The following is a 14,920-nucleotide window of genomic DNA, read 5'->3' as shown; positions in this document are numbered from 1 at the left end:
TATTATTAATGAAATGCTGACATGGCAAAATCTAAACCATTAAATCATTAAAGAGTGGTTAGGATTTAATGAACTCTACTGGTAGAGTAACCTAGGAACTCTAGAGGATCTGAATCCCTAGAAAAATTATTTGAGCAACGAAAAACGAAGTTTAAAGGAGAGCGAGATCGGGAGGTGAGAAAGTTGATTTTTTTGGTTACCAAAGAAAATGAAGGAAAACAAAAATCGCAGGTAGTTTGAATTTGTGGGTTATGGATATTTGGTGTCTGAAACTTAACAAAAAACACTCATATTTTCTTTAATATTAAAATTAGAAAAGGAAGAACTCTTTTAACGGGGAATTTTTATTTATTAACATGATGATGTGGATTTTTTAAGAGAAATGATACAACAATTTTAAGTGAGATTGGCCTAAAAAACATGAGTTTAAATTAGAACCAAATAATTTTACAATTTTACTATAGGCAAAAAAAGTAATTTCAATTGAGTTTAATTAGAACAACAATTCTAACCAAATAACTTTACAACAATTTTAATGGACAAAAAAGTAATTTCAAGTATGAGTTTAAATTAGAATACAAGTACTTTTCTTTCTTTAATGTTAACTTATTATTTATATTTTATTCTGCAAGTTTGTCACCAGACACTGACCAAAATGAAAATTTTTAATAAACAAAAATAAAAAATAAAAATAAAAATTTTCAAAACACGAGTCAAATGAAGATATCCATCCTTATGAGGATCAAAAATATGTTTTTTCCAAATAAATTTACGCCCTCATTGCCTATATGGTCCTTATGAGAATGTTAATTTTATGGTGATAAGCGTCTATTTACTCGGACAGGAATGAAGAAAGCAGAAAACATCTGATTCTAGTTTCAATTATTACTGTAAAAGAAAGAATCAAAGCAGAGGACCTTCGGAAAAGAGTTTATTTTTGTTACAACACCATAAGCAATTTAGCTAATGTTGTGATCAAAACACGGGAAGCATTAGTTCTATAGTTCAACCTTCAACTCTAAAACATAGAGACACAACATTGAACTAGATAATAGCTGTTTTCTTATCTTTTTGGCAGGAGATTAAGTACAACAATGTACTGACCGTAACAGTTGTAACATTATCATGACTAGTTTTTATGTAAACCCAAATACAAAAATCCCGAAAAAAAAGTTTTCTCAGTAACGGACAGGAAGTATATTTCTAAGTCCATATCCTTTTATGAAACCAAAGGATGAACTAATCTTTGGTATGCTGTAAGCATTGATTATTGCCGGTACATCAGTGAACAGTTTGAAAATCTTGAGGGGACCACAGGGTCTATAATTTTGATATCTTTGCTGTCAGTTCTCTCACCAGCTTAGCAGCTACCATTGCAGTCATACCATCAACAGTGTCACGTTGTGGGTTGAACTCAACCACATCTGCAGCAACAACATTACCTTGGAGGTTGTGGAGGATGTTGAGAACATCACGAAAAGAGAGACCCCCTGGCTCAATGTGAGACACTCCAGGAGCAAAAGCAGGATCAAGACTATCCACATCTATTGAGATATACACGCCTTTTACACCCTCCCCAAGTTTCTGTCAAAGGACATTTTAGATAATCAAAATGAAATTTACAGATTCCACTACTACCATGTGCACCTGTTTGACCAAAATTATTATCCTATATTCTAAATTTGGTTTTAAGAAGTTAATCAGACACACACACAGCCAAGAAAACAGAGGGGTGGGGGAAGGGTGGATGTTAAGGGATAAATGGAAAGTCTTGCATGAGATCCTTTTTGAACATTTAAGTGGGGGAAGGGGGATTTGAACCTGAGTCTCATTGGAAAGACCAGGAAATGACATTTGACCCAAAGGTCATTGGCAGTTTAACATGAGATTTAGATTACTGATTTTTAGCATATATAATAAATGCATACAGATTATTTCAGTGTACACCATCACAAGTAAAATTCATTTCACCAATGATCAGAAATAGGCTAAAATATTATTTTGGTCCCTAAACTTTAAAAAATTCTAATTTCATTCCTAAACTATGTAAAAAGTTTTTTTTTTTTTTTTCCAATAGTTTAGAGACAAAAATAAGGATGGAAAAGAACTTTTTTAATAGTTCAGGGATGAAAAAAAATATTTTTTAAAGTTTAAGGACATAAATTGAAATATTTTCAATAGTTTAGGAATGAAAAAACAAACTTTTCGTAAAGTCTAGGGACCAAAATAATATTTAAGCCTCAGAAATATCTCCAATAGGATCAAAATTAAAACAGATCCAGGTATAACACTATTCATGGCTTTAGCAAGATTCAAGTAATGGACTTCATTGAGAGAAGTGTAGGACTTAATTGACTCACTTCAACCCATAATTGACTATATATTAGATACTGTCCTTGTTAGTGCAACTCATTACTCCATAGCTAAATTCAAACTGATTGGCCACATACACAGCACATGAAACTTATATGACTGAAAAAGCAAATTTCCTGACTTATCTATAAAGGACATTTTTACAGTTTCACATCATAGATTTTTTTTTTTTATGTATTTCACAAATTAACAGGTTTTCTAATACTTGCAGAACTTAAATATACTTCCACTAAAATGAATTTCCACACATCTTAATACATATCTATATATTTGTGTATAAACTTAGAGTGACTTGGATATACATAGTTAAATGAAGAGCATAAAAGTTCAAGTAAAAACCAAAAAGAGTTCGGCGAATAGAAGACAAAAGAAGAGAGAGAGAGAGACCAGGTTTTCCAAAAATTCACGATCTCTTGAAAAGGTTCTCATTTCAAATTGCTCCACTCCAAATCTTTTGCCTTGTTCACGCCCTTCAGTTGTTATTGATCTAAGACCAACCTGAAAAGTTGACATTTAAGTTCAATATTTAAAATCCAGACTCAGCTTTATTACTTATAATTAGCAAGTTTTGATGCAGAACCTATCAAAATATTAATAAGAGGGCTGGTTTAGTGAAGGGGATAAGAAAAGAAGAATTAAAGGTATGATAATATAGTAAATTGCATGGGAAGGTCAATAAGTTATCTCCAGATATAGACATTTTTCACAGATGAATGGGGTGAAAATTTTCCTAAAATCTTAGAAATTTATTCAAATTCAACAGCCAAGGACACTAAATGATAATGTCAAAATGCCAAAAAAATAAAAGGAATAAATGTTTCAGCAGATTGAAATCAAAAAGTCACCAACCCAGATCAATCTCGAATTTCAATCATTACTTTCTCTTGATGTTTCTGCTGCTGTATTGATTCAATGAGGCTACATTGAAGCAACAAAAGGATTATGCCAGAATCAAAACAACTATTTATAATGAGACAATCGTTTGTGGGCACTTTGGATTGGGGCCCTAAAAGCAGATTAGGCATGCTGCTTCTCTCATACTGGTTGTCTCTCCACCTATAGCCAAAATTTATGTTTCATTATAAGCATAGCAGCCAGATGGGAGTAAGGCCATTCCTTTTTTATCCATCTCCCCACAATTTAAATGCCTTGTCACTGACATTCACAGGATAAATCTCCTTAGCTGATTGTTATTAGCCAGTACTTATCACTCAGCCAACAACAAATCAATGGTATGCACACATAAGGTATCAGGAATGTCAGTTAGAGATTTCTTAATATGGGACCATTTGTATCATTTATTGGTTTTCAATAACATTAAGGTTGTCTGGAACTGGGAATCTGCAGACCAGATTTTAATTCTTAGTCTCAATGAGGCAAAGGACTAATTATATCAGTCTTATTGATTAGTTCCTGTGTTGGGTTTGATTGACCCAACTTTCAGTTGTCAGATGGCAAAGCTTTTGACAAGGTCAATATCTGATCTATGGTATGCCAGATAGAAAATTAAGCATGAGATTTGATGTTTTAACTAGGACCAATTTGTTATATGAACATTTGTTATTCCTAAAACTACAATGCATCTCAGATATTTTTAATAACAGGGTTCCGCAACTAATTTTAAAATAAAATTGTTGTGATTCTATGGCAATTTATAGCCTGATATGATTTGTGGTCTAGAGGAGGTATAGCGGTTAGTTATGTCAGTATATCTTATTATTGATCATTTCATGTGTTTGGACCGATTAACCTCCGCTTTCAAATCCATGGTTGAGGATTCACTATGGGTACTTTGAGCATACATAACTAGCAAAAAGATGAGTTAGAATACATTGAAAGGTCAAAGTGAGTATTCAAGATGGCTACCATAGTGGCAAAATTTTGTAGAACAGAACTCTTTAGAAGTGTACCAATCAACCTAAAATTCTTATTGAGAAAAGCTTCAATGCAGAAATTGAACTGAAGATGGGTCCAAGCCAAATGCGTTGAGGCACAAAATTTAAATTCATGAATCAATTTGTGAGGTGCAAGAAAGGTATGAACCTCAAAGGTCAGTATATCAAATTAGCCATTAAAATAATTATTTGGTCAATATAAGTTAACAGAAAATACAAGGCTGCATTTAATATCATAATACATGATAAAAGTCTACCTGCAAAAGCCGCCGAGCATAACCACCCTCCATAATACGGGCAAAAGAAGAAGCATGAGAATACTTATTTCCTTCAAAGGAATGATAGATATCCGGATGGGCATCAAGATGAAGAATATCTACAGGCCCCCCAAGCTTTTCAGAAACAGCTCTTACAACAGGATATGATATTGAGTGATCACCACCTAAAACTAATGGGCGTAACGGAGCCTGAAAGAGCATGGGTCTCATTAGGATCAAAATGACCACTTTAAACCAAAAGGTAGTTGGCAATAGACAATTATTGGATAGTAAAATCTCACACCAAATGCTCCAAACATTTTCATAAAACAGACAATATCACTGAAGCTTTCAAGGGAACAGATCTCTTTGGCCAAAGCAAGCATGTAAAACAAGCACCACACCAAACGGACTAGCTGACTTCCATTCTATCACATGTTAAAGGTGGCTGAATTTATTCCACTTGTTCAAGGCACTGATAAAAGGCAAAATCCTAAACACCCCCCCCCCCCCATTTTTTTGGGAAAAGTAAATTCCTCTCACTAAGCCATACAGGACTGAACTTGTGTCCTCATTCTCCATTTCTTCTTTTAGTAATGTGGAGATGCCATTTGGTCCAAAAACCATTGGAAGAGAAGCTAGAATTCTTGACACAACCACACCCTTGCCATTTTACTAAGCAATCTCATAGTGACAACCCAAAATTTGGGACCCTCCAAATGTTTAGCTTGGTTAATTTTTGACAATTAATCTAAGACAGAAATAATCTTACTGATGAGTTTCTTCTTGGAGTATTTGACTAGAATTGCCAAGAAGCTCCAAAGATATAAAGTAAAAACAAGTCAATCTAGACAGCATCAAGTGAATGACAAGTATTGCACATAACATTCAGCAAGTAAATAGAATTAACCCTAAGGAGCATATCAGTGAAGAAGAAGGAAAATTGCAAAAAGCTTTTAACAATAAGAACATCTAACATAACTAGCCGGGAAAAATATTTAATTAAACTAGACCAAAACAGGACAATGCTGCAGGGTTTAATTCAAAGATCTTACCAGAGGAAACCACTTAGGCTGTAATTTAGAAATTCCAATAAGTAATGCCCATAATTTGAAATGGAAGCTTACAGAAAAGGACATCTCACCTCTTCCATAACTAGCTTGACAGAGTCACTTATGACATTCATCAATCTGTCATCATCCACACCACAATCTCTAATTTCTTGGACAGGGACATCGCCAACATCAGTTAGCACCCGTGGGTCTTTTAATTCTTTCCCTGCATTTCCCAGCATCAATGTCAGTATGTCACAGTGCACACATAAATTGCTAAATGTGACTGACTGATCAGGTGTTATTAGTATTCATCAACACGACTTTGCAACGAAAATGTTCAGAACTCAAATTTATATGAGAGGTTAAGATCTGAATTTGTCCTACCATATAGAGACTCCATGAGAACATGAACCAAAAAACGCAAAACACTAACAATATTATTAGAGACATCCATCGGCAATCAATTGAAGGCATATGCACCATGCAGACACAACTTATCCTACAATAGTTAAATGCTTATGATTTCCAACCGTCAGTCCAGAGGCAAACTACTGTTCATACCTTCTTCAGTTGCTGAGTTTGTGCTACCACACCAGATAGCCTCTCTAATGCGAGGAGGTGCAAATGCAGGCCCCTGAAGAAATGATGAGTTATGTCCTAAAGGTACTCCAAGAAGAGATGTCGATGCAACAGAACCTCCTAAAGCACGGACAAGCTCTCCCTAACAAAAACCAATAATAAGTTTTTCAGTATTGTGCCTTTTTGCAAAGCTCCGATTCAGATCATCTTATATCAAATTACTAGCACATAGAATTACACAAGACAACAAACTAATAATAACTACAACAACATGATAAAAGATTTCAAAACAAACATCAACATATACCTTAAGCTTTGCCCTCTCACGGATAAGTGTAAGGGAAGCATCAATAACACGACTTTGGCCCTTTTCTAGCAAATCAGCAGGGACATTTGCAGCATTTAGTTTGTGAACGAAATGAATTCCTCTCCGCCCTAGGCTTGACATGTCTGTAAAACATTTATCAAGAACAAAAAACACTTATTTTGCTTCTAATTTACTCAAAGACCCATGCATATAGATAATAAAAGGGCAAAGAAGTTGCTAAAACTGATAACAATTTGATGAACCTAAGTATAGTTTGAAGATAACATAAGATGTTAACTTATTTTAACTTCATACCTAATAAAAAATGTGACTTAATTAACAAGCAACATAACGTCCACAAAAAATACAGAGGAGTCCTAAAATTTGTCACAAAGAACAATCTAGGCGGGACTATTTCTTTAACAGCATGTCATAGTAGTATAGTTGAACTACTAATACTAAGATATCCGCATAGAAACACTTTCAAATCACTTGGATAGAAATATCACAGTTGAACCAAAAACTGATAATGGATGATAAAAGAAGTTGTTCATTTCTAAATCTTTTTTCAGAACTGGCAGCAAGCACATTGAAGAGGACAATTGTATTATGTAACCCAAAAATGCAAATCCATCACAGTCACAGTTGCAAATATAAACAGGACAATCTTAATTACAAGAACCTTAAAAAGATATAAAGCCAACGAGCTCTCTAGCTCAACTGGCACTCCTCGTCTTATAAGTTCTAAGCAAATGGTAAGGTCATAGACATATAAACGTATGGGATGCGTGTGTAACTTACCAATTAAAAAAAGAAAAAAGAAAAGAAGAGATAAGTCTTAATGACAAGTCATGCTAACAGGGCATTATGGAACATCATAGTACCTCAGTTGGGCCAAGATTCAGCATATTCAACACAAACTGGTAACATCCCAAATTAAATTTTTAAATTTATAAACTATAGATAAAGTTACCTACCAACCCTCCTCTCTCAGACCTCGTGAAAGCGAGAGCCTTTGTGTATAAACTAAAAAACCATTTAAAAAAAAATATATATATATATATATATATATAAGTGATTAAAAACAATCTAACTGTTCATGTCATAGTACAAGTGAACATATATTTCGTCCTTCCAAATTGACAACATAGTAAATCACATCCATGTTACTCCTCGGACAAAATTATTACACCCCAATTCGAATTCTTGATCCTCTTGTTTTTCACCAATCCAGATAATTCCCATCTTCAAATAAAATCATTATTTTTTAATTTAAAAACATATCACAAAAAGAAAAACTGAGATGAAGAAGAGTGATTGCATTCGTACCTTAAAGCTTGGAGGCGATGAAGATGAAGATGAAGATGAATATGCAGAGAGAGAGAGAGAGAGAGAGAGAGAGAGTCCAAAACGAATATGACTTGTGAAGTAGTGGATGGCAATTGGGTACTGGAGTTGGATTTAAGAGGAGGAAAAAGCATGCAGCTTTTTGCAGTGAATATAGTATTTAGGGAGAATTGTAAATATAAAGCAACCCATAATATGAATTATATATATATATATATATATATATATATATAGTAATAGTACAAGCATGAATATAGATAATGGGGACAGTGAACTTGCCTTGGGAGTTGGCACTGGATAATGAAACGACGAGTTTGTCCTTTTGCTGATGATTTTACCGTGAAAGTTTGAGACCAATGTTCCAATCAGACCGTTTTTAATCTCGGCGGATTTTATTCTAGTACTAATTCAATTTCTTTTATGTGCTTCAAATTACTTTTTTCCTAAAAATAGTTTTGAAATGGATTACATTATATATATATATATATATAATCTTATTAGGCTCACTTTATATGTATCTTACATAAAGACACCTCAATAATTAATATTAGGAGAGTTATACAATACATACATTATTTTTATTTATCATACAGCTCATCAATTATTATAAAATATTCATTAAATATAAGATAATATCCTATGTTATAAATTCTTATATATTTTTCAAAATGAGTTATCAGAATTTTAAACAATTATCAATATTTTTAAAAAAAAAATTTGTACAACTCTGTATCTAGTCCATTAGTTAGAAAAAATCTGGTATGAAATGGGCGTATGCGCTCAATATCTCATTGACATGTGAGTTCTACATACGCCCGTCTCACAAGATACTATCCCATTAGTTAAACTAGTAATCTATTATATTTATATGGAAGGTAAAAAGTAAATTATGATAAAAATAGATATAAATTTTGTTGTTTACCAAGGGCAGTTTTGTCCATTTTGCAGCATAAGAGGGCCGATCGTGATTAAAAAGGGCATAGGCCCTAGAGATTAGAGAAAAGAGAATGACCCTGATGATACCAACATTGTCAACATCGAGGTTTAGCAATTCATTTGCTGAGTCTCACATGCCAAAATCTTGACCAACTCAATTCTATATATAAACGTCTAACGGTGAAAAACAAATGTATTGTCACGTGCTTGTCTTGTCCATCGACTTGGTACTCCAATATTGTGTTGTTGGTGTAAACAACATACCCTACAACTATAACCTTGGGGATTGGGCATTTGGGCATTGTAAATTCCACGTTTCTATTACCCTATGACTTTTAGAGAGCAAGGTGGTCGATATACCGGTATCGAAACTCTAACGTTTCGTATTAGTTTAAATATCGGTCGTACTGACCAATTTCGGGCAATACTGGCCGGTATAGATTTTTTTTTTATTTAATTTTGTAATTTTTGAATTTTTGTAAGGACAAAATGATAATTTACTTGCATTAACTTATTAGTATTATTTGTTTTCTTAGTATGTAATGAACAATTAAGCTTACTATTTTTTATATTATGTTTTTTTTTCTTTTAATTGATACTAAAGTCTAAAATCATGAATAATTTGTTCTAAATTGAGGTAATGTTTTATGGTAAATTTTTATATTTATTACAATATATATATATATATATATATGTATGCATGTATGTATGTGTGTGTGTGTGTACATATCAAAATAACGGTAAACCCGAAACGGTATACCAATACCGAAATATATCGTTCTACTAGTTAAACCGGTACAGCCCCCAGTACGAGATTGATTCCCTTGCTAGGGAGGCATGGGGGGTTCTAGCAGTTGGTCTTTGTTTTTTGGTATTTATTTGGCGAAAAAATATTTTTGTATTAAATGATACTACGTTATTCATATCAAAACTCAATAAATAAGAGACGTGTGTAAAAATAATTACCCACTAACACACATCTTTCATTTGTTAGTGGGATAGTTATTAGATTTTGTACTGCTGACATGGTATCGTTTGATACCAAATACCTTCTCCAATTTGACAGTTAGCCAACTTCTATTATCATCGACCAAAACAATTTGGAGAAGGGTCATGTTAATCGATACTTTTAGAATAATTGTTAATAAATCTTTTAGGAAAGTTTTTTACATCACTTTTATGAGAAATATATATAAAAAAAAATTGTCAAAATAATTAATTGCATTATCATTTTTCTACAAAATATTTTTAAAAATAATTTATAATAATTAATTTTTACACTTACAATCTTGCCTTGGAAATGGAAAATGGTGTAGTTGGCATTTTTAGTACAAAGCTCCTGGCCTGATAACTTTTCATGCCTACTTTTTATCAACAATGTTAGTCCCTAGTTGGCACCTTTGTCGCTAAGTTTATACAAACCATGTTTGTTACAAGTAGGGTGCCAAAAGATTTAAACCAAACCTAGATTATTCTTATTTCTAAAAATAATGCCCATGGACATGAACTAGAAACTCATTTTTGACCAACTAGTAACTCTAGAGTCCTTGTTAGCTAAATTAAACCATATGTAAACCATTTTATTCATCCAGCCAAATCAGGATTTAATCCTAGCACTTTTGCATTTAAAATTTATCTAAATAAAGCAAACGATAAATTAGAATGACCATTTATAGAGATTTTTTTAATACAAATTTTCTGCTCTTTTCATCGAACTTATCATGAATTGTCTTACAACTATTATTTTGTTTATTTTATAGAATGGTGTGAGAGTCAGTTTTCTGATAGTATCCAGGCCCAGACTTAAACAAAGACCCTGGACTCTCTAGTTGCAGTTTGAAGGGACTAGGCTTGGTCTTCTGTAGCTAAATGGACCGTTTATTGACCAAGTGGTGCACAGGGTAAGATTCCTGCAATACACATACACTAGCAAGCGAGAATATATGTATTGATCAACAAGAAAACAGCAAAGGCAGACAAAAGTAATAAAGAAAAAAAAAAGATAATTGTTCGGGATCCTCAAGTCAGTAAGAAATATTTCATTAGTTTTCTTAACTGTGGATTACAATGAGCCCACTAAGACGTAATACAAGGTTCAAATAAGCTCAAAAATTACGGACTTAGGTGACTCTCTGAGCCTCTAAGACTTGCAAAGTTTGAATCCTTTTGAATCCGAGCATGTGCTGTAGCGGCTGTTTCAGAGATACCGGGAGATATTTCCCTGTTTTCTTTGAGTTTTACAGAGCCTTTTCTTAATGATTCTATTTGATTTGCTTCTTGCTGAATGCCCTTCAACATTGGCTGCTTCCTTCTTTTATAGTGTCACTTTAGGGTTTTGGGGTACCGTTGATTCTTCCCCCTTGACTCCCTGGGTAACAAAGCCTCTGTTTGTCCCAGTCCTTCTGACGATTGATTCTTTCCTCATTTCTCATAATTCTCTTCCTTTGATGTTTTTTTCTTCAAAAGTGACTTGCTGACCTTCCATTTTGAGGTGCCTTTTGGGGAGCTGACCTTTAACTTTGCTCACTCCAAGTTTTCCCTGTCTTCTCTGTTCAGACTTACCCCCCCTTTTGGCCGCCCCTCTCCTTTTGTCATTTTTTCTTGGGAACCAAGTCTTCCTCTACCAAATCGAAGGTTCCCCTGGATATTTCCTTCTTTTACTCTAGGTTCCCCAAGGTGCCTACCTTTCGCTCTTGAGTCGTTGCTCTCTACACCCTCTAGCTCTGTGCTGCATCGCTGAACGCTCGAGAAGAACCCCTCTGTCTTTTGTTCCTAGTGCCCTCCTCCTTTGAGCTGTCTTAATCCTATCTTGGTCGTGCTACATGCCCAGAGGTCCTAGTTAGTCCCCGGTATCCCGGCCCAACCCCTTTTCTTCTGGATTTTTTTTTTCCCTGGCAAGCTGAATTCTTTTCTTTATGGACTCCTTGCCTCTTCACGAAGCCTGGGCCTTAGGTCCATTATCCTTCTTTCTTTTGTAGCCCCAATCCTTTTTTTTTTTTATTTCCCACGGATTGGCTCAATGTACCATTTCTTTGGGTCTTTTATCATGATTTCTTTTTTTTTTAGACTTCAACAAATGGAAAAAATAGGTTCTATTTTTTAGCCTTACTTTTGGTCTTCGACAAGGGACACTCAGTGGTGGACCATCACAAGGACCCAGGCCCCCCAAAATTTTTGAAAAAAATTAATGATTTTTTTTTTAATTATCTTAAATAATTTAATTTTTTTAAAAATAACCTTATCATTTTGACCCATATCCGATAATATACACATATAAATAGAATGATAATGCTAGAGATACAAACTATTTTACAGAAAATATTACAAACTACTAATGTAGTGAGTAGTTATTGGTAAATGAAAAAGTGATACTAATGGTAGGCTTAAATGAAAACTAATAAGAGATTGGCCACATTAGCATTTTGTAAAATAAAATACAATCCAAAATCTTTTTTTTTTTCTCAGTTCTTTCATTTTTAATTTCCTTATAATATATTATTTGTTATTATAATAATCAATATATTATATACCATATAGCATTATAATTTATAAATGTACTTGATTAGTTTGATTAAAATATACCATATATATTACTATATTTAAATGTATTTATCACTTCAAAAAAAATTTAACATGTATTTAGTTTTGTCTATAGCACACATTAAGTTATGAAGTATTGTACATTATTATTTTAGATTTCATACACACACACAAATTTTTATAGATGACCCCTCGCAAAGATAATTTTTGGGCTCTGCCACTAGAGACACTTTATCTCCTTATATTTTTATGTCTCAATAACTCGTCCTTCTGTTTTGACCAAGCTCTTTACACCAAAAAACTTAAACCTTTAACAAAAAAATGTCATCCCATTGTGTTTAATTATTTTTGGTGTGCTGATGACATGTTCCTTTTACTCACTCCTAATTCGAGTGTAGATAGCTTTTTGCTATCTTTTCCAACTTATTGTATTTTATCTAAGATATTGTACTTATTTTTGCCTAAACATTAAAATCTAAAATTAAAAATTCAAGGCACCAAAATTTGAATTGGCATGTTTTATGATGATTTAGAAGATTTGTAAGAAAAGAGGTCTTATTAGGACTAAGATGATCGAACTTTACAAAAAACTAGTATGTAACCCATGCTTATGCATGAGAATAGTGAATTGTAGTGGTGCTATTGATTTTAGCTTAGATTATTAAACATATATGATATTAGTTCGACTAGAATATTTGAAGATACTAAAATGATTTTTCCTTTCAATTTTCATGATATTGATTCCATCAAGTTTCTCATTACATTACACTATTATGTATATAATTTTGAAAATCATTGTTAGATACTACATATACAATATCAATTCGCAACCTTTGTCTATGAAATTCTACTAAATACAACACAATAAAAGAATAAATTAGTTCAATAGTATCTCCTAAATTGAATGGAAATGCATGTGATCATTAAACTCAATTACAATTTGTTAAGTCCAAATCTTTGCATACAAAATATCTTAATAGAAACAACATAAAAAATATGCTCATTAGTTCTGAGAAAAAATAACAGCAAAAATCTAAGATGTCAAGATTTAGGCTTGATTGTTTGTATTTACCACCTACTCATCATAAGCTTGACATCAACACCACAAATTGAAAAAACTTACCAAATAATAATATTTCAAAATTAAATGAATAAAAAAAAGAGACAGTGAATAAATATTTACCTCAGTTGACATCTTGAATAGATGACTTATGAAGTCACTTAAGTCCATTAGCCTTTATAAAATCCATTGAAAGAATAATCATGAACATTTTATAAGAAGTAAAAGAAAAGAATTTTGTATTAACGAAACAGTTCAATAACATAGATAAAAAAAATTTGCTAGTAATTATTCCAAAATTACCCACATGACTATGTTTCAACAATTTTTGGAAAAGAAACGACAAAATTTTCTTTGGCCATCCATGTTCAATCAAACCAAACACATAGACCATCTCTATTAAAAGAACTAAAAGATCAGCAACCATTTCCAATAGCTACATTTCAAACATCCATTTTGTATATACAAGATTTGATATGGCTTAAAAATATATATTTACCACAAAGCGCCACTAGCAAGAGGCTTCCAAAGCCATTAACACAGTCATGGCCAATCACCCTCCTCAACGAACCCATCTCCCTTCTACCCAAGGTTTTGAAATCTAGACCGTTCATTGAACCGTAAAAGGGAGATGTTTAAGGTTTTTGAGGTCGAACCGGGGTCTAACCGTGATGATGTCATAATTAATTAAAGCCTAAATATAGATATTAACTTTATAAAACTAGCAAAATTGACTAATATATCTATATATGTGAGGAAAATTTAATGATTTTCAAGCATATATTTAATAATTAAATAAGAATGTTAATAAAATAAAATAATAACCATGAAAACATAAAAATTTATGATTAATTTTTGAAGTTAAGTTGAATATCTTTGAAGGATTTTAATTATAATTTTTTTTTATTCCTTGTAAGAGATGGATAATTTAATTAAGTAGAATAAAATTGTGTTAAGTTGTTTTTATAGAAAAAAAAATTGCTAAGGGGTTGGACTGCATGGTTCTTGACATCGGTTCGTGCGGTCCAACCTCGGTTTTAGGGGTTCACGGAATTAAGTAAAAATAAGGTTCTTTATGCTTAAAAAATTGGTTTTTATCACAGTTCTCGGTTTTCACGGTCCAACCTCTCGGTCCAGTTCGGTTATGAAAACAGTGCTTCTACCCACCACCAATTTCAACCAAAAGAACAAATACCCCAATCGAACTTTTTGTTAAAACAATCACGGATTCACGTCTATTTCAAGCAAAAACATCAACACCCATTTGAAAATAAATGAGATTATTGCAGGTTGATCTGAATAGTCACAATAAATCCTTAATAACCCTTCAACATAAAGATAACGATGGTGGTGGATGAGTTGAGAGGTATGAAATGGAGGAGAGACGATTTTGTTGGAGGCAATGGTTGGCCAAACTGCAACGTTGATGATATTGGCGGCCTCTTGCTGGTGGCGCCAATGAAGGTAGGTGGTACGTCGGTGAGGGTAGGTGGTGGACCTATGGAGGTAATGGGGTGGATAGGGTTTTTATTTAATTATTATGGATAACTGAGATATTAAAGAAATAAATT

At 33.0% G+C, this 14,920-nt stretch overlaps 1 protein-coding gene across 2 annotated transcripts; it reads right to left on the bottom strand.

Moving 5' to 3' along the window:
• Nucleotides 1-918: 918 nt before the first annotated feature.
• LOC142640627 (arginase 1, mitochondrial) lies at nt 919-8,005 on the bottom strand. 2 transcript variants are annotated; one of them, XM_075814802.1, is made up of 7 exons: nt 7,796-8,005; nt 6,467-6,609; nt 6,142-6,301; nt 5,670-5,803; nt 4,526-4,735; nt 2,761-2,871; nt 919-1,584 (listed from the first exon to the last, which is right to left on the bottom strand). In XM_075814802.1, the coding sequence occupies exons 2-7, from the start codon at nt 6,605-6,607 to the stop codon at nt 1,321-1,323; spliced, it is 1,020 nt and encodes a 339-aa protein (XP_075670917.1). In that variant the 5' UTR covers nt 6,608-6,609; nt 7,796-8,005; the 3' UTR covers nt 919-1,320. The 2 variants fall into 2 exon arrangements, with proteins under 2 accessions (XP_075670917.1, XP_075670918.1); XM_075814803.1 differs by lacking the exon at nt 7,796-8,005 and adding an exon at nt 7,149-7,237.
• Between the last annotated feature and the right edge of the window lie 6,915 nt (nt 8,006-14,920).

This window comes from Castanea sativa, chromosome 6 (assembly GCF_040712315.1).
Source record: "Castanea sativa cultivar Marrone di Chiusa Pesio chromosome 6, ASM4071231v1".
NCBI lineage: Eukaryota > Viridiplantae > Streptophyta > Magnoliopsida > Fagales > Fagaceae > Castanea > Castanea sativa.
Note: the sequence above shows the minus strand (reverse complement) of the source record. Positions and strands in the feature narration are given on the sequence as shown.